The sequence below is a fragment of the Tinamus guttatus genome, unplaced genomic scaffold (genome assembly GCF_059628265.1).
Source record: "Tinamus guttatus ecotype Peru unplaced genomic scaffold, ASM5962826v1 Tinamus_guttatus_pri_ptg001089l, whole genome shotgun sequence".
NCBI lineage: Eukaryota > Metazoa > Chordata > Aves > Tinamiformes > Tinamidae > Tinamus > Tinamus guttatus.
The window spans coordinates 901,563-920,974 of NW_028289623.1; the positions used below are offsets into that span (position 1 = coordinate 901,563).

The 19,412-nt window shown below is 57.7% G+C and overlaps 1 protein-coding gene across 1 annotated transcript; it reads left to right on the forward strand.

The window, feature by feature from the left end:
• The first annotated feature begins 731 nt into the window (after positions 1–731).
• Positions 732–9,985, forward strand: LOC148590794 (uncharacterized). The gene is made up of 5 exons (XM_088538586.1): positions 732–740; positions 3,883–4,053; positions 4,158–5,771; positions 5,934–6,530; positions 9,923–9,985. Exons 1-5 carry the CDS (start codon positions 732–734, stop codon positions 9,983–9,985), a joined length of 2,454 nt encoding a protein of 817 aa, XP_088394712.1.
• The last annotated feature ends 9,427 nt before the right edge of the window (positions 9,986–19,412 follow it).

Consider the following 19,412-nt stretch of genomic DNA (forward strand, 5'->3'; position numbering starts at 1 on the left):
GTGCCTGGGCAGGTTGGGATTCCAGAGCGCGTTCGCTGCTCCGGTGGTGATGGGCGCTGCCACCGGGGTCATGGGGGTCTCCTGGCTCTGCTGGGTGCTGCCAGTGCTCGGAGCTGTGATGTGGGGATGTGAGGACTGTGTGAGCTTCTGTGTTGGGCTCACCCAGCACTGCCCGCCGTGGTGGAGGAGAAGACAGGGAGTCACTGCAAGGGAAGACTGCCCTGGATTCTCTCCTCCTTCCCCCTAAAACCCACAGAAGGGTTAGAGCTGCCCCATGGCAGCCTGGGGCTCAGGGAAGCCCAGGTCCAGGCATCGTGGCTGCCACATTGTCCCCCAAGCAAGGTGGGACCCTGACACAGGACTCGTGCCAGCCCCTAGCCCTGTGCCACAGCCTGAGATCCATAGGGGTGTTTTCAATACTCAGTTAATGAGTAACATCTCGGGAAGGATCTCCTGAAGATCTCAGCCTTTGTGGAAAGCTGCAGGAGCACTGGAAACTAGAGCTGAACCTGGGTCCAGGCTGTGGCTGTTCATCCAGCAGTCTCCATGTCACTTGCTCCCTTGCCCTTGGATCACTTCTCCAGCAGAGGAGGAGGACGATATTCTTCCCTTCTTGTCACTCAGAACTGCTTTCCAGCTTGCCCCTGCTCCTTGGCCTGCTGAGAAGGGGCTCCCAGGGCAGCCCCACTGCCTCCTCACTCCACGCAATGGAGGTACTGCAAAGGACCGCCATGGGGAAGGTAGGAGTAGTGCCCAGCAGCGCTGAGGACCTACAGGCTGCATCCCTGTGATGGGGCAAATCTCACTGTGTCATCTGGGATTCAGTACATCACTGCCATGGAGATGGGAGAGTCAGAACATGAGCAAGGAGATTTCCTTCTACCTTCAGGAAGCAGTCACCTCCCGTCACTGATGTTGTTTTCCATTTTTTTTCTGATAAATCCTTCAGGAACATCTCCAGACAGTGCCAAAGGCTGTGAAATATATCAAATGGGGGCACTGGAGAAGTCACTTGTGCTCCCCTGTACTAAGAGGTCTCTGTACTTGGCAGATCTGTGGAGGAATCTGAGGTTTAGTAAATGGTTTGTAGGTCGGCATTTTTCAAAACTGGAATCCAAGTCATGTGGGATGAATGAGCACAAAGTGTGCCCACAGACTGAGATGCTTTGGTGAGCTTCACAAGTGTTTTCTTCTGTGTGGCACTTGGTTAGTAGAAGCAGGACAATATTTTGTACATGTAGGAAAATATCGGACTGTATGTAACCTTTCATTTAGTATGAAAAGAGGCTCTTATTTTTAAAAAAGTCCTCAGCAAGTTTTCTGTGGTGTTTAACCTAGAGATGGCATGCCAGAAAAGAGCAAACCTGCCCTTCACACGTATTTTTCGGAGGACTTTATCCAGAGGCCTTCCATATATGTGTCTCTTAGTGTGTCACAGCTGTCCTCCTAGTCATATAGAAGGATATATCCCAGTGCAGTGCGTGAATGTCGGTCTCTTCTCTCAAAGCTGGAGCCAAGAATTTGCTGTACAACTCGCAGCCTGAAAGGTGCTTGCTGCATCTGGGGGTCTTCATGGGCTCAAGGTAATGAGCTCATGGACAGATGTGTTAGGGAATGAGGGCGGGATTCATCTCAGACTTGTGTGTAGCCCGTGCTCTTGGAGCTGGTGAATGGTCAAGCAGCGTCTGCCTGGGACTGTCTCCCATATGAGAGGGCTGGTGGCAGTTGCCCTCCGTGGGGTCCTTGCAGACACAGGGCAGGGAGCTGCAAGAGCAGTTCATGACACCTTATATGTGAAACCACGGTCTGGATCTCGGGACACGCCTGAACACCTGGAGACAAGGACGGTTTTTGCTACGCAGAATTTTACCAGGACCTGCTGAACGACAGTGTGTATTGAAAGAAATTGATTTGCGTTTAAAATATACCCCCCCCCCCATTTTTTTTTCTCCAGGACATCAGAACGGCTTTACTTTTTAGATCATTTTCAGTGTCCAAGACTTGGAAGGAAATGATTTCCTCCATCTGTCTGACCTGGCATGCAAGCATTTCCCTAAACAATATTTATGTGTTTGCTGCTCAATCCTGTATGTCTGCTTTGTTTACTAGGGGACCTGGCTAAAATCAATAGATCTTCTGCTTTCCTGTTATGAGGAAAGAAACAGGAAACTAAGGGGCGGGGGGGGTGGGGGGGATGAAAGAACAAAACAAGAAACATTTTCTTAAATAAAAGCCAATAGGTTACATATTAATTGCAACTTGTAACTGGCATGAAGGCTCCCCCCTCAGGGCAGGGGGCTCAGGGTAGTAAATGAGCGTAGGCAGAAACAAGCTCATGTCAGGAACCTAAGCGTGAGAGTGTCTTTTCATGGTGGCCGGTTGGGGGTTGGCGTCACATGGGGCTGAGGGGCTGTAAAATGCAGCTGTTCCCATGTGATGACCTGATGGTCGAGCAGATGGCCACGCTGGTGAGGAGAGCCTCAAAGTGGGAGCAACTCGGGGAGGAGGAGGACTCCAAAAAGAGTGAGGAAGTGATGGCCTGGGATGGCAAGGAATACCCACGGGGTGATGTGGGAAAGAGAAGCGCAGGGAGCTCTGCCTTGGGGTGAACCAAGAGGCAATCGAGAGCACAGGGGTGATGACGCGGGTGGCCTCGTGGTGGGTGTCTTCTATGGAGCGCCTGACGAGGGGCAGCATCTGCAAGGCCTGTGGAGCGCAGCGCTGTGGAGAGGACAACTCGTCCTGCGCCCCAAGGACCCGCTTTGGAGTGCGAAGAGGAGGAAATGACACAGTGCCTGGTGTCCCCATGGCGACTCCCAGGGCTTTGTGATGGGGGTGGCATCGTGCCCACAGGCCACTGTGATGGGGCAGTCCCCAAGGTGACCGTCTCCCTGCTGGGGTCTTCACTCTGAGGAGAGCGGCGCAACCAGCAGGGAGCAACTGCCCTTGGTGCCCGTGTGAAAGATTCTCAGAGAGATTCCTAGACATGGAGAAGGAACAGCAGGGTAATTCCTGCTCCTCATCCACGGAAAGGAATTCCAGTGCACCAGAGTGCACGAGTGAGGTGAGTGGTGCGGCTGGAGGGAGAGGAGGGAGGCAGGGCCAGGACCCGCATAGAGAGCACGAGGATGGTGAGGAAGGAGCCCTGGGTCAAGATAGCCAGGCAGGAGCTCCTCCAGTGAGGGCACTTGTGTTCCTGGCCATGGGAAAAGCAGCCCGGTCTTCACTCTCCCCCTGTACTCGGTGCCAGTGAGGACGCACCTTGAATACTGTATTCAGATTTGGGCATGGGAAAAACGTTGAGATGCTGGAGTATTTCCAAAGAAGGGCAACAAAGTTGGTGAAGGGTCTGGAGCACAGACCTTATGAGGAGCGGCTGAGGGAGCTGGGGTTATTTAGTGTGGAAAAGAGAGGCTCAGGGGTGTTCTAATGGCTCTCTACAACTACCTGAAAGGAGGGTGCAGTGAGGGGAGGCTGATCTCTAACATGCTGATAGGAAAAGAAGAAATGGCTTCAGGATGCACCAGGAGAGGCACTGGTTCGATACTGGGAAAACTTTCCACATGGGAAGAATTGTAAAGCATTGGAAGAGGCTGCCCAGGGAAGTGGTGGAGTCACTGTTCCTGGCAGTGTTCAAGAAACGTGTAGATGAGGCACTTAGGGATGTTTAGCAGGCATGGGGCTGAAGGGTTTACAGTTGCCCTTGATGGTTTTGAAAATCTTTCCCAAACATAGTGATTCCATGATCTGGATGCTCCAAGGCCCACATGAACCCCATGAGCTCTGTGCTGAGGGCAGAGAGCAGGTTTGAGCCAAGCACAGCCGGGTTGTGCTCAGACAGGAGGTTGCCTTTGACACGAGCCCTGGGTTTCCTGTGCTTAGGAGCTGCTCGTACCAACACAAGTGCCCCCATCATGGGCCTCCTTCTCCCAGCAGGAGCTGCCCGCAGCAGTGCAGCACAGATGGACCCCAGTTTCGTCCCACCGAAGGGACCAGCTGCCGCCGCTGCCCGGCCCTCAGGGCTCACGCTGCTCCCAACACGGCATCACACAGGTACAGAGCTGAGCGGTGGTGACAGCCAAGCGTCTGTCTGGGAAGCATGGAGGGAGGGAAAAGGACACCAGTAACCTGGCCTTTGTGGTGGACTTCAGTTGCAGGTCGTGGAGGACACAGCCAGTGATGTCTCCTGCACAGTGCAAGATCTGCATCCCTCCTCCAGCCTTGCAAAGAAGGCCACTTTGGGATACAGCAGGACACTGACTGGCAGGACAAGATCAGGGAGATCAGATGTGCCCAGCTTCCCACCTCTCCCAGCCAAGGCAGCCTGGCAGGCACAGGGAGGCCTGGAGGACTCTGCAGTTAAACCAGAAGGATCTGCAAGTCACACCAAGCTGCCTGCTCTGGAAACATCCTGCAGGTCTTCTCCCAAAGGCAGCGCCTTTGACCTGGACAAGGAAGAGGTGGCCAGGAGAGTCCTGGAGAGAATGAACAAGGCATTGGAGAGGGTAGCTGCAAATTCCAGTAAAGCTGCTGCCAGGGAACGCTTCCCACCTGTTCCTGGTGCTGGGGTGGCTCTGGACTCAGGGAAGAGAAGGGAAGAGCAAAAGCTAAAGGCATCGTGTCTGGCCTTGCCTCCGCTTCAAAGACCCAAGCGGGAGACCCATGCTGTCACCCAGGAAACTCCAGAGCATGTGCAATTCTTGCCTCGATCTAGGCCTAAGTCTTCAGCATCATCAGTGGGAGAAGCCAGGATGTTGCAAGGGGGTCGTGAGAGGACAAATCTTTCCTGGAAAAGCCATCAGCTCTCGGGAAGCTCCTCCTTTGTCCCGGGAGCACAAACTATTCCTCCTGAACAACAAATGCTTGCCATGGCAAATCCTGAAGATGAAGTGGCCTCTTCTGCCCCGGATGATCCTGAGCAGGGTGCGATGGCAGCTGAAGGTGTTTCGGAGGAGGCTGGACTCAGCAGCTCCTCCATTGCAGTGCTGCCACCCAGCTCTGCACAAGACGTCACTGCCGGGTGCTGCAGTGAAACGGCCCCACTGGAATCCCCATGGCCCTTCTCACCTGAGCCTGTCAGCCTCGTTCAGAGCGTTGATGGAGAAACTGGCACCGAACTGAGATCTGAGAGCCAGGGATCTGTCCCACATGGCCCCACACCTCCTGCTGTGGGTCTGGAGGACGCAGGCGTGGGGCTGGGGTCTGCCCCCTTGAGCCGTCCTGATGACGCGAGCCCTGGAGCCAGCCAGCAGCCAGCACAGCCTGATGCCTTGGCACACACCGTCGACCAAGGCACACAAGCAAGCTCGTGGCTGCTCCAGACCATGGAGTGTGAGCAAAGCAGAGCCCCTGCAGCTGAGGAAGGACCGTATCCCTGTGCTCAAGGGGGAGATAGGGAGGTCAGCAGGGCTGGGACACCCGCTTCCCCAGGCAAGGATGGTGGGACAGGGACACCACGAGGAGCACCGGCAGGGCAGGACTCGAAACAACAGCCTGTGGGCATCACCTGCCACGTGCAAGGAAGGCCGCTGCGTGTGCACGAAGACAACACCGCGCGGTACCTGGGGGTGCTCAGCATCAAGACAGAGGCCCTGGAGGAGCTCGACAGGAGCTGCCTGGCCCGCACGGGGCAGAGCTTGGCCCAGATCCGGGAAGTCACTTTCCTGAGGAAGGAGCAGAGCCTGAAGGAGAGCCAGGGTGAGGAAGAGGAGGGCCATGGGGAGCGTTTCTCCCTGTCAGCATCAGGATCCCTCAATGTGAGACCCAAGGAGGTGAGTGCAAGGGAGGGCTGGGCCAGGTGGGAACCTTCCTGACGCTGGGGCGAGCCATGCTATGACAGCCGGGTTGCCCCAGCACTTGCAGAAAAACCCCCAAGAGACTTTTCCTGTTGGGAAAAGAAGTTCTCTTCACAAATTCTGCCTCTCTTCTCCTAGCTCCTTGCCAGAAACTCCTTCTACAACCTGTGGAAACCAGAAATTACACAGGTGGAGCTCCTCAAGGGCGCCAAGACCAAGTGGGAGGTGCTGGAGCGGCTCTATGCTCATGGCCCTGTGCAGAAGGGGAAAGCAGGAAATAGCGGCCTAGATGAGAGAGCACAGTGGAGCGATGATCTTGAGGATGAGGAGATTCTGCAAGGGAAGGAGTTGGAGGAAAGCAGCTCCCTGCCCTGGGTCAGACCCAGCCTCCGCAGCCTATTTGCAGAAAGGGAGAAGGACCTCCAGAATGTGCCCTGCTCACCTGACATCAAGGAAACAGAGGCTACCAAAGAGGGATCTGGTGAAGTGGAGAGCCCCTCTGTTGGGCCAGCAGTGCTCAGAGTTGCTGAGGCAGCAGCACCTGCTTTGCCCAACACCTTTCCAGAAACATCAGCAACAACAGAACCAGAGGCCTTCCCTGCAGCCAGTGACCTGCAGAATTCAGGAGATAACGTGCCTTCCTTGCCATCACTTCTTGATGAAGTCGCACCAGAGGCCTCTGCCTTAGCTGAAGAACCCTGGGATGAGATTAGCAGCAGCCCATCTCCCAAGGAAGCCCTGCTGCAGGAAAGGACACCAGGAGCTTCTCTCCTGGCTGCAGGCCCTGCTCCCCAGGTGAGCAAGCAGCGCCTCCCCTGTCCCCACGATCCAAGGGAGCTCCTATGTGAGCTGTGTGAGGGGGGTGCAGAGGGCATGCGCAGAGCTGCCCCATCCCAAGGCCCCACTGCCACCTGCAGCCATTTGCCCTATGCGGTCTGCCATGGGGAGATGATGGGTCCTCTCCATTTCCAAGTGCCAAAGGTGCAGAGCTGACGTCCCCTCCACCCCTGTGCCACATTCAGCCCTGGGGCCTGGATGCCGAGCGAGGAGGGAAGGGGCAGCCCCAGCAGCAGCCCTCTCCACACACAGTGCACGAGCCCCGTTGTGCCACACACGCCCCCATCTGCCTCCGTTCCCCTGTGCATCACGGCCCCAGCCCAGCCCTGCTGCTACGGCCCCACAACGAGCCGTGTCCCATTGCCCTGCCAGCCACAGGTCCCTTCCCCTGGGACACGCAGCCCTGGGCAGCTTCCCCCAACCCCAAACCCTTTGACCCTGTGTAACCAGGGGCACCGGTACCCTGATCAGCAGCAGCTGATGGCTGACGGGTGCGTGTTCTTGCTCTGCCCATGCAGGATGCTTTGGAGCCCCAAGAGGAGGAGAAGTCATCGTCCTCCTGCAGTCCCATGGCAGAAGTTGAGCCAGGTACGTACCCGAGTAGAGAGCCCTTCTGTGGACAGCGGGTCTGTCTGGGACAGCGAGCGGCACCGAGGCCAGCACCAGGAAGTGCTCGGGGGCTGCTGTGCTGAGGCCACAGCCCCTTGGGAAGCCCTTGGTGCCAGGGACAGAAAGGTTCAGCCCTGCGCCCGTGCAGCCCATTGCCCACAGCTCTCCTTCCCACTGCAGACATCACCACCCTCCCGGACGTCGCAGCTCCCCGGCAATGGCGCTCATGGCTCAGGACGGCGCTTCGGGCTCTGCGCAGAGCGTTCTGCTGCCGCTGCATCACGGGGCAATGAGAGGAGCGGCGCTGTTGAAAGAGCCCAGCAGTATCCCTAGAGCGGGGCTGGCGCAGAGCGACAGACACTGTGTCCTGGCGAGCACAGAGATGCTGCTGCGTCGTGTCCCAGAGCACCCGTGTGCCCATGCGAGCCCTAGTTGTCAACAGCCATTGCTTCTTGCAAATAAAACCCTCAGAAACTTTTTCTCCCTGTGTCACTTTGTGTCAGGCCAATCTCCACATTTAGACTAGAGCAGGCAATGCCAATGCATCCAGTAGTGTCTGGAGAGACATTCGTTCACCAGACAGCCACAGAGCTGCCATGGAGGGAAGGGGCTCCTGGAGGTCTCCGCTCGACCTCCTGCTGCAAGTGGAGGCAACAGAGGGGATTTCCCAGGGCTGGACAGGGCTGAGCTCCCATGCTCTCTGGGGATGGATTCCCCAAGGCTCTGGGACCTTCCTTCAGTGTCAGCCAACCCTAGGCCCCTCATCCTGTTCCTGGGCACCACTGGGAAGGCTCTGGCTCCATCCTTTCCCCATGCTCCTCTTTCTTAGGCAACTACAGGCAGCACTGAGATCCTCCTTCCTCTCATCCCAGCTGAACAGACCCATCACCCTGGGCCTCAACTCCCGTGTTCTCTCCCCCAACTCGCAGCCATCGCAGGGGTCTCCACTGGGCTCACCCAGGAGCTCCTGGCCTGGCAGCAGCGCCGGGAGCAGCCACCTTCGTGGCCCTGGGGGTTCTGCATGCTCCCGCTGTGGGAGCTCGTGGTGCCATTCGGGAGCTCGTGGGGCTTCAGCGCCCCAGGCGCTGGCTCCAGGCTGCCGTTTCTGAGGCCCCAGGGCAGCTCCTCCTGCCTCCCCTCCAGGACGCCCGGCTGCAGCTGCCTCCAGCCCTGGGCCTGGCCGCGCCGAGTGCCAGCCCGGGGCAGGCGCTGCCAGCAGTGGCTGTGTGACCTGTGGGGGCTGCAGCTCCGTCCCTGTGCTCCCACAGGCCCTGCAGGCCCTATGGAGCCCTGGAGAGAGCCCCAGCCCCAGCCGGACCCAGGGAGAGGAAAAGCACCCAGGCTGGGGCTGGAGACCGGCCCCCCTCCCACGCTGGTGAGGGACCCACGCTGAGCCCAAGGGGCACCTGGGCCCATGGGCAGGGATGAGCACAGGCCCTAGGGCAGGCAGGTCAGGGCCACCAAGGCCAACCAGTGCCAGCAGTGCCAGGACACACTGCCAGGTCACCTTTATCACCACACAGGTGACACCTCAGCACTCAGCCAGGGTTTGTTGCCATGGACTCTCCTGGGCTCAACTCTCCAGCTTGTCAGATTTTACTTCTGGTCTTGGGATCCTGGTTATTCCCATACAACCCCACCCAAAAAATGGTCCACACTAGTTGGAGGATATAGTTTAATTCAAGAGAATAAAACTTGCTGTGTGTGGTCATCATGAACAATCTTCTTTTTCTTCTTCTTGGCTGCCTTTCCAGGACTGAGGAGGGAGAAAGGAAAAGGCTGTGTGATGCACAGGGACAAAGGCTGAGAAATACCGCACACTAGCTCAGGACATGTATGCTTGGATGTGCTTCTGATGGCATCTCCCTGCTCATCGTCATGTAACACAGGCCCCTGTGTCCAAACAAGGTCCCCTTGCAGCACATCAGCCTGGGGCTGAGCCTGCTGGGGACAAGACTGAGGGTGATCCTGGCTCTGGGCACCACCTTTGGGGAGCAGTTGGAAAAGGTGCAGGCAAAACCCGGAGGGGCCCCTTTGTGTCGCAGCGCCCAGCGTCATCTCAGAAATGGCTGCCTTGGAGGGCCTTTACAATGGCCTTTCTTCTTCCCTTTGTCTGGTCAAGACAGGCATGGCCCAGAGCAAGAGTGTCCCAGGATGGGGGCTCCACACTCTCCCTGCTGCCCTATGCCCCCTGCCTGCCCCTCCAAAGATGCCCTGGTGCCGCTTCCAACCTTCACCCTGCACCAAAGAAAGGATCACATGAATTCGGAAAGGGAGTTTATTTTTTGGGGAAAGGGACGTTTCTCCCGGGACCGTTCGGCTTGTAGCCCCGCTGCTCTTTTGTCCGGAGGCTGCACATCACCGAAGCCCTGAGGGGTACAGGAGAAAATGCTGAGTGCATCATGACATGCAGGTGCCTCCTGGAAATCCAAAGGCACATCCCAGCCCCCACCCCATTTCCATGCAAGGGATGGCTGGGCCCAGCACAGGCGAGGCCAAGCTCCAAGGGCACTTGTGTGCCCTGGCATACGGGGCAGCGAAAGACCCTCTCTCCCCCGGACCTTGGCACAAAGGGCTTGGCAGGAGCAGGGACCCTGCCTGCCTTGGGAGCTACTTACCGGCGAGCCCCTTCCTCCTCCTGCTTCTGCTCCTGCTGGTTTTGCTCCACCCTCTCCTTCCAGCGGTCCCGAAGCAGTTTGTACGCGGTGGTGACCTTCGCGTTCTGCTCTGCTTGCGGCGGCTGATGTCTGCAGGAGGAGGAACAAAGTCCTTGTCCTGCTCCCTGGGGACCCCTGGCACTTTTCCCCTCTGCAGTTCCTCCACACCCTCCCCAGCAGAATTCAGGGGATGTTGTCTATCCCGGTAGGTATCAGGGGATGCTGCATGCCCCGCAGCAGAGGGATTTCAGGTGCTCCAGGGACGGGTCAAGGTGCACCATTATCCCAGGCCGCAGCTTGCAACTCGCGTGCCTTGCACACTCACTTGTCCGCTGGCATGCCTCTGTCTGCGGAGGAGCGTTGCCCAAGGGGTTCCGGCTTCTTCACTCTCTGCGTCTGGTTTGTAAGGGCAAGAAGGACAAACTTGAGAAGGAGGTTCAGGAGGGAGGAGTGAACAGGGGAGATGGCACTGGCCCACTCGCAGGGGATGCGCTTGGTCCAGGCACAGATGCACAGGTTGCCACCCCCTCGCCCATTTCCCCTGGCTGCAGCCATCTCCCTGCTCGGAAGGGCTCAGCCGACTTGGCTGCTGCCCCAGGCAGGCAGCAATCCTCCTCCTGGGCCCTGGCTGCCTGCAAAGCTCCCTTGCCTGCCCGGCATGCAGGAGATGCCCCTTTCTCAGAGGGCCCTGCACGGCATCCCATAGCTTCTCCTGACGTGGGGCCCTTTCTGCCCCCACAGCCTGCTGTCCCCTCTGTGCGGCTTGCCCTTGCCTCTCTTGGAAGACAGAGATGCAGGCAGCCCTTGGAGCACACTGCATGGGAGGGCGGCCGTTTCCTGGCGAGGGCACAGGAAGGCAACGCGATCACACTTTTGTGCGGTTGCGAGGGAGAGCTGATGGGTTTTGCTCTTCACCGTCTGTTCTGCTCCTGCTCTTGAGCCTCACGGGCTCGTTGCCCCTTTTCTACACAGCGGGAATACTGCTCTCTCCTGCCCTAACTGAGCAGGGACCAAAGAGGCACCGAGCTGTCCTCTACGCCTTCTATGCCAAACAGAACCACTTCTGCGATTAACAAACCCCCAGAAGAAATTTTGCAGGCATTTGGTGTTGCAAAACAGAGTCAAATTTGCATCCTTGCAGGACACATCCTAAAGAGGCCACTGGGGGTTGTAGGGAGCCCGCGCTGAGGGCCCTTTCCGCGACCTCCCATCACACACCTGTGCGGCAGCCCTGGGAGCAGCACGGGCAGCGGCAGGCCGAGGAGCGGCCGGAGGATGTGGGCGGTGCTCCATTTTCATCTCCTTCTGCACCAAAACGTCCTCCACGTGCCCCACTTGTTTGACAGAGCTGCTGAGAAGACACCATGGGAGGCAAGAGGTTGAGGGCAGCGGCCATTAGCTCCCACAAGGGAAAGGATGGGATTCCCTGCAATCTCGAGGGACTCCTTCCTGGACAAACACTCCTGCACTAGGCATTTCCTTTTAGCTCCCCAAAACATCCTGGCGCTGGAGGAAAGTTAAGGCCATGGGAGGCTCCCATTCAAAGTGGTGCATGCTTGCCTTCCAGCAGGAGAACAGCCTTAAGTGGGGTGTGTGTTGGAGGCCTTTTGGAGGCCCTAGGCCCAGCATGGTCAAAGGGGCCCGCTCTGGAGCACAGATCCTCCTCCCTCCCGCCAAGGCTCTCACCTGGCAGCAGGCTGCTTCGCCGGGCCTTGCCGCCTGCTGCCTGTGCCTGCGTTGGGCAGCGCGGGCAGACACAGCTCCTGGCGCTGCTGCAGGCGCTTGCCAGGCTGCTGCTCTGCAAGGAGGAAGGGAGGAAGCTCTTGAGCAGAGCCTGCTGAGCAGCCCCTTTCCAGGGGGCTGCTGTGAGGCAGCGTGGGGGGACAGGGAGCCAACGTGCCCCGCAGGCGGCAGCTTTGGCCTTACCTTTGGTGGGGCTGGTGCTCCTGAGCTCTTCGGCTTTCTTCTTCCCAGGGCGGGAGGCGGTGGAGACAGCCTTGGCCTCTGGGCTGCCTTTCTCCAGGAGCCGAAACCTGGAAAGCAGAGGAGGAGGCAGGTGTGAAGCAAGGGGGCTGTCTGCTCTGGCCTCTTGCTCCAGGACTCATGCTCCTTCCTGCCCTAGGAGAATTCCTCGTTTACCAGATGCTTTGCCTCCGTGCACACTTCCCCGGGGGCGTTGGCAGTGTCCCCCAAAGCCAGGGAACTTGGCGTAAGTGCCTGTGAGCACTGAGCCCCGGCAGTGCACCCGGCTGAGCAGCAGCTGCGAGGGCCCCCTGTCAGCCAGCCAAGGGCTGCAAAGGAAACGCACTCACCTGGGGAAGACGCGCACGGGGCGAGAGCAGGTCCCGGGAAGAGTCATCCTCGCTGTTGCCTTGCTGGGATCCTTTTCCCAAGGGACCTGCAAGGCAGCACAGGCCCGTTGGGAGGTTTCCAAGGCAGCTTCCTGCCTGCTGGCAAAGGCAGCAGCCCCTGCGGGTGCTGCAGGAGGAGCCGCCGCTCCAAAGCCGCCTCCTCAGCACCGACCGTGCCCATAAGGCCCTTGATGTGGCATGCAGATGCTGCACGAGATAGCCCTAAGAGTGGCTCTGGAATGACTCCAATATCCATGCGAGTCATTCTGCAGAGACGAGGATGCAGGGAAGTGGGGCGGGACGCTCTCCTAGGGAGCGGGGAATTTGGTGGGACGAAGCTTTGGAGAAGGTGTTTGTTTAGCCTGCCAAGAGTGGGAAGCCACCGAGGCCTCCCAAAGCAATGGAAGTAGGCCTGGAAAGCAGAGCAACTTACACTGCGAAGGGCTGCAATTAAGCTTGCCGTTTTTTCCAGCTTTTTGATGCAGCTGGCGTAAAACCTCATGCAAAGTCTATCTCCCTGTCGGGTTAGCATGCCGATCTCCCTGAAGGCAAAGGCCACATCCCGCTTCTTGCCCAAGTGCAATCTGAACAAGTGGATGGTCTCTCTCACGCAGTCTTTTATGACATGCCATGGAAAGGAGGTGGCCAGGGACAAGCGGTGGTAGTCGAGCGTCTCAATCCAGATATCATCTGCAAGGAAGAGAGTCTGCAATGTCAGTGCTACAGGGGCCGCAGCTGGCATCGCTGGGCCATCAAGGCATGGGGGTGTCATGGAGCCAAGAGTTGGGGCATTGAGGGCAAGAGAGCCCGACTTGCTGCGACACTCGCAGCAGAAGAGTGCAGCGAAGGTCCTTCCCAAGAAAGAGCTCTCTGTGTGGGAGGTTGCACGGGGGGAGCTCTCTGTGTTCCCCAGCTGTGGAGGGCATTGCCTGCTTCTGGCAGCCCCTGCAAAGCGCAGGGAGCGCACTCCCAGCCCGGGTACAGTGGAGAGGGGAAGCGGAGGGTGGCCCTGCTGTCTCACCAGGGAGAGTCACTTCGGGGCACGTGAACTCCTGCGCACAGACCATCTGGAAGCCCAGCTTGAAGATGGGTCTCCGAACCATGAGCTCCCCTTCTTCACCCAGGCTCACTGGCTCCTGGACTGTGCAGAAGGTGCCCAGACCCTTGAGCAGGACACCCTGCACATAGAAAAGACAGAAAGGTCCCGTGTAAGCGTTATGTTGATGGAAAAGGGGAGGACTGTGTGAGCGAGGGCAGGCTGCTCTGTGTCCTTCCTGCTGTTCTGCTACAGTAGGGCAAGACTTTGGAAAGCTCTGGAGGAGAGCCCCTTGCTGCGGATGTTGTTCTCAGCCTCCTCTCCACATTCAGTCCTCACTGTCCTCCAAGTATTTCCTACCATCCCAGAGCACAACAAGATCCCAGGGCTCTCAAAGAGGACAGAGGCAGGAAAATGCCTCCGTCTCTCTGCTTGGCCTCTGCGTTGTAGCCACCGGGAAAGGGAAGCCCCACGAGGTGCCGAATGTTTTCTCACACGAGACCTGCCCGTAGTTTCTCCCCCAGTTTGACAAGGAGCTGCTCTGCGGCACACGGGCTGGTGGCAGTGCGCTGCCGTGGCGCTGGGGGAAGGATTGCTCCCAGGGGCCCAGGGCTCTCTGCACAACTGAAAGCCCCAAGGCGAGGAGGAGCAGGACGGCAGCCCACCTTGTTCAGCTTCAGCTGCTTCAAGATGTAATGGGACACAGCGTCCCAGATGGTGACAATCTCTGTGGAATGAGGGAAAGATGTGTCAGGCCCCGTGTCAGAGAGCTCACGAGCTCTCCGCAAGCGGCTCCCCCCAGGGTGACAGATGCACGCGCACGCAAGCCAACCAAGAAGCCACTGGCCAAGGTGCGCAGGTGGCCTGTGCCCCTGTTTCAGGCTGCCAGCCTTACGCTGATCCCCATGGACGTGCAGAGGAGAAGGCGGGACAGGGGAAGGATTTGGCACAAGATCAGTGTCCAGGGACTCTTAGCAAAGGATGCCGGCTGCAAATGCAAAACTCCAAACATCTTCTGCCCACTACAGCACATGTGAGGATGCAGGGGCATGAAACTGAGGTTGTCCCAAACAAGAAACCTCCTTGGATTTACTCCAGAGCAAAGGATTTGTTTCCACCAGGGGCATTGGTGACGAGTGTTTGAGAGCCCTGGGGGAGCGCAGGGACACATCCATCTCCTGGACAGGGGATCTCTTCCCTCATAGCGGCAGTCCACCAAAGGCCTTCCCCCTTCCCAGGCAGACGTGACCCCTCACTGCAACTCCCTGAGCAGAGGGAGCTGTGCCCAAAGGAGCCTTGGGACCCAAGGCAGCCACAGGTGCAAGACCCACAAGTCCCGGATGACACGTTGTGTCCCGAGCCAGGCAAGACTCCCAGGCCAGGCTCTCCCAACAGCCCCCAGCCCTCTGCAGGCTACAGCCCCAGGGCCACAGCTGCTTTGACCCCTAACAGGATCTGCGGCACCTGGCAAAGCAGCCCTCAAACCCTTACCCTCAGAGGAGAGCTGCAGGAGCACGGGGAATAGAAATGACTGCTCCGGACCAACGGTCTTAGTCCAGAACACCTCCATCCCCCCTTGCCCTTGGCTCTCTAGTCAAGCAGGGAAGAAGGATTCTCTTCCCACGACTTCGCCAAGGACTCCTCTCTCTCCAACGAGCCCCTTGTTCTCAGCCCGTGAGGGAGAGCTTCCCCGAGCACTCCCGCTGCCTCCTGTGTGCGCTCCTCGTCACCGAGAAGCTCCCAAGGGCAGCAGTGGAGCAGAGCACGGCGAGCAGTGACCAGCAGCGCGCGTGCCTGGCAGGGAAGTGACAGGGCCCTGCCGCTCGCTGGGGTCACCTCCTTGTGACGCAGCACAAGCCAGTGTGACCTCAGCGCGTGTCACCAGGGGCTGCCTGAGGGGAGCGGCAGCTGAAACACCTAGGGAAGGGGGAGAGAGATGTCCCCTCTCGCCCTGGCACACAGGCAGGTGCCTTCAGGCCAACAGGTTGGGGCCAATGTTGTGGACAGACACATCAGCAGTGTGTCTAACGGGTGCCGAGGGCTGTGAAATATCAAAAAGTGGCCACTGCAGTAGCTCCTTACTCAAGAGTGCTCAGCAAGGCCCATGTGAGGCCCATCTACAAGAAGGGTAAGATGGAGGATCCAGGCAACTACAGGCCTGTCAGTGTGAGCTCGTTATTGGGGAAAGTTATGGAGCAGATCATGTTGAGGGCGATCACACAGCATGTGCATGACAAGAAAGGATCAGGCCCAGCCTGAAGCTGGCAGCTTATGGCTTAGAGAGAGATGTACTGTTCCCTGGGGGAAGAACTGGCTGGCTGGGCCGTCCAAGAGAGTGCTGGTGAATGCAGATAAATCCAGCTTGGGAGCGGTCACGAGCGGCGTTCCTTAGGGGTGGGTGTTGGGGCTGGTCCCCTTGAATATCTTTATCAAAGATCTGGATTAGGGGATTGAGTGCACCCTCAGCAAAGCTGCAGAAGAAACCAAGCTGGGAGGAAGAGTGTAGGCGGCAGGAGCAGGGATGTGATCGTTCCCCTGTACTCGGTGCTGGTGAGGTCGCACCTCCATCACCGTGTTCAGTTTTGGGGCCCTCACTACAGGAGAGATATGGAGGTACTGGAGCGTGTCCGAAAAAGGGCAACGAAGTTGATGAAGGGTCCGGAGCAGAGACCTTCTGAGGAGCAGCTGAGGCAGCTGGAGTTATTTAGCATGGAGAAGAGGGAACTCGGGGAGAGCTTATCCCTCTCTAGAGCTCCCTGAAAGGAGGTTGTAGTGAGGTGGGAGGTCCATCTCTTCTCCAGAATTACTATGGCTGGGGCAAGAGGAAATGACCTCAAGCAGCGCCACGGGATTACAGTTAAGACCTTAGGAGGAATTTCTACCGGGAAAGAGTAGTCAAGCATTGGAACAGGCTGCCCAGGGACGTACAGGGCTGGTGCAGTGACCAAGACCAGGGATGCTGGGGAGTGCTGGGATTTCCAGCCCTTTTGGGGTAGCTGTGATGAGGCCCGCTTGATGAGGGGTTGTTTGTGGGGATGTCGGCAGTCTGGGGTGTTGGCGCATTTTGTGGAATATTTCTGTGCTTCTGGGGTGTTCCAGTCTTTGTGGACTGGTGCCAACTGAAGTGGGTGATTCCCGTTGCAGTGTTGCTGGTGTTTTGAGGGTGCTGGCCCTGCTCCTTGGTGGCCCTGTGAAATCTCTCGTAGCGAGAGATACCTGCAAGGTATCAACAAAGTCCTGCTGCTGCTGCTGCTGCTGCTCCCCCAGGACCCCTTGGGGCTTCTTCTCTCCTCAAATCCCGCACTTCCCACCAACTTAAAGGAGGTCCTGTTGTCTGCTATGCTCAGCAGCTGAGTGCCAGCCCCTGCACAGGGTCAGGAGCCACCATGGTGCCAGGCCCTGCCTTGCAGCTGGCATGCCAGTGCACACTCACTTGTCAGGGGGCACCCCTCTGCCTGGGGAACAGGGCTGCTCGTGGTGGCCTGCATCTTCAACACTTGGATCTGTGTGGTCAGGGCAAGAAGAAGAAATGGTATCCGTGGGGAGGAGAGAATGGGGGACACTGCTTTCTGCATCCTGGGACAAGCCTTGAGCAAGGGCAGGTGGGCTCCCGCAGGGAGAGGACCTGCTTGCGAGGCACAAGATATCCCCCATCAGTAGCCAAAAGCCAAGTGGGCAGCTCCTCCCTGCGGGCAGCTTCCTTGGCTCAAAGCAAGATCCTCCCCAGCTCCGGGAGACCACAGCATGGGGAAAACCTTGCCTAAATCCTGCTCTGAGACATGCCAATTCATACGCAGTGGAAAACAAAGCGTCTTATGTTCTGGATGGCAAAATGGAAGAAGATGCTTTGTGAGTTACACACACCGGGGTTTAGCAGGTGGGAAGGCCTCAAATCCCTCCCTGCATCGCTCTTTATGGCTTGCGAAGAAACACCCACTAGGGAGAGCCCTCCTCTTATTCTAGCGCAGAATGCCATTCTTCCTCCTGCTCTTCTCCACCTCGAGTCCCCTTCAGACTCCAGAGTATCTTGGATAAAGGAGCTGGATACTGGAGAAGCACCATATGCTCCAGGCTCTTCTTGGGGTGGAATTGTCCAGGTGACTTCCTTAGGCAGAATCTCCTCTTGTGAAGTCAAGGTGTGGGGAATGGATTTGGAAACTTAACTCTTCCTCTCAGGACTCGCCAGCATGCCCTGCTGCGCTGGCAATGGCACGTGATATCCAGATGAGCCCACCAAGAAGCTCTTTCTCCCTTGCTGTTGGCAGATGATTGTGCAGGAGAATGTGCGTGCCCTAAGACATGCATGCCCACCATTCAGAGCAGTTGCACAGCCAGTTGCAAGCAAGGGAAGGAGCCTGGCTCCCCGCAGAGAGCGGGCTCTCTTGCCTCAGTGTGTGGCCGCACAAATCCTGCGGTGTTTGGGCACAGGCATTCTGGGCCCTCTCTCTGCACCATACAGAGCCCAGGAGCTCTCCCCCTCTCACAGAGGGAGGAGATGCTGCTGGCCGGGGCCAGGTGCTCCCTCTGCCCTGCTGCCTAAGGGCCATTCCCAGCACCACAGGCCATTTCCTAGCAGCAAGCAGAGTGTTTGGGGGCCTTGCAGCTCCTGGCCTCAGCCACTTGAGATGAACCCAGGACACGCAAGATGGCAGCTGGGGCCCTTCCATGGACACAGAGCGGCAGGAAGTTGCAGAAGTGGTCAGCACTTTTCCAGGAAAAGTCCCACCAGGACCTCCTGTCTCTCCTCCTTTACTGAGACCACGGACCCATGAAGAAAGGGCCTCTCACACCTAAAAATGCAATGGGACATTTGCAACAGGGAGCGACCCCGGCGCAGGGAGGACCTTCCCACCACGCTCTGCCTTTCTTCCCTTCAAACGCGCTGAGCACCTGCGCACACAAAAGCCATGAAGCTCTGGGCGCTGCCTATGGGAGGCAGCCGTGCAAAACCAACTCCAGAGCTGCATGCGCCACTCGTGAGCAGCATTTCCCAGGGCCACAAAGGAGCAGGGCCAGCACCCTCAAAACACCAGCAACACTGCAACGGGAACCACCCACTTCAATTAGCACCAGTCCACAAAGACTGGAACACCCCTAAAACACAGAAATATTCCACAAAACGGGTCAACGCCCCGGACTGCCGGCATCCTCACAAACACCCCCTAATCCGGCACTGCTAATCCCCCCAAAAGGGATGGAAATCCCAGCGCTCTCCCAGCATTCCCGGTCTTGGCCACCACACTGCACCAGCCCTGCACGTTCCTGGGCAGCCTGTTCCAATGCTTGACTACTCTTTCCCTGTAGAAATTCTTCCTAAGGTCTTAACAGAACCTCCCGTGGCTCTCCTTGAGGTCATTTCCTCTTGTCCTAGCCGTAGGAATTCTGGAGAAGAGATGGACCTCCCACCTCACTACAACCTCCTTTCAGGGAGCTCTAGAGAGGGATAAGCTCTCCCCGAGTTCCCTCTTCTCCATGCTAAATAACCCCAGCTGCCTCAGCCGCTCCTCAGAAGGTCTGTGCTCCGGACCCTTCATCAACTTCGTTGTCCTTTTTCGGACACACTCCAGCATCTCCATGTCTTTCCTGTAGTGAGGGGCCCAAAACTGAACACAGTGATGGAGGTGCGACCTCACCAGCACCGAGTACAGGGGAACGATCACATCCCTGCTCCTGCCGCCTACACTCTTCCTCCCAGCTTGGTTTCTTCTGCAGCTTTGCTGAGGGTGCACTCAATCCCCTCATCCACATCTTTGATGAAGATATTCAAGGGGACCAGCCCCAACACCAATCCCAGAGGAACGCCGCTCGTGACCGCTCCCAAGCTGGATTTATCTCCATTCACCAGCACTCTCTTGAATGGCCCAGCCAGCCAGTTCTTTCCCCAGTGAACAGTACATCTCTCTCTAAGCCATGAGCTGCCATCTTCTCCAGGAGAAGGCAGTGAGAGACTGTGTCAAAGCTTTACTAAAGTCTAAGTAGAGCGTGGCCACAGACTTTCCCTCATCCACCAGGCGGGTAACCTGGTCAGAGAAGGTGATCCACGTGGTGAAGCAGGCTCTGACTTTCATGAACACATGTTGGCTGGGCCTCATCCTCTGCTTGTCATGCACATGCTGCGTGATTGCCC

Excerpts from the sequence above, each read along its gene's own strand:
- LOC148590794 (XM_088538586.1), top strand. Across the intron at positions 4,054-4,157 it reads CCCAACACGGCATCACACAG|GTCGTGGAGGACACAGCCAG; the intron begins GTACAGAGCTGA and ends CTTCAGTTGCAG. Across the intron at positions 5,772-5,933 it reads TCAATGTGAGACCCAAGGAG|CTCCTTGCCAGAAACTCCTT; the intron begins GTGAGTGCAAGG and ends CTCTTCTCCTAG.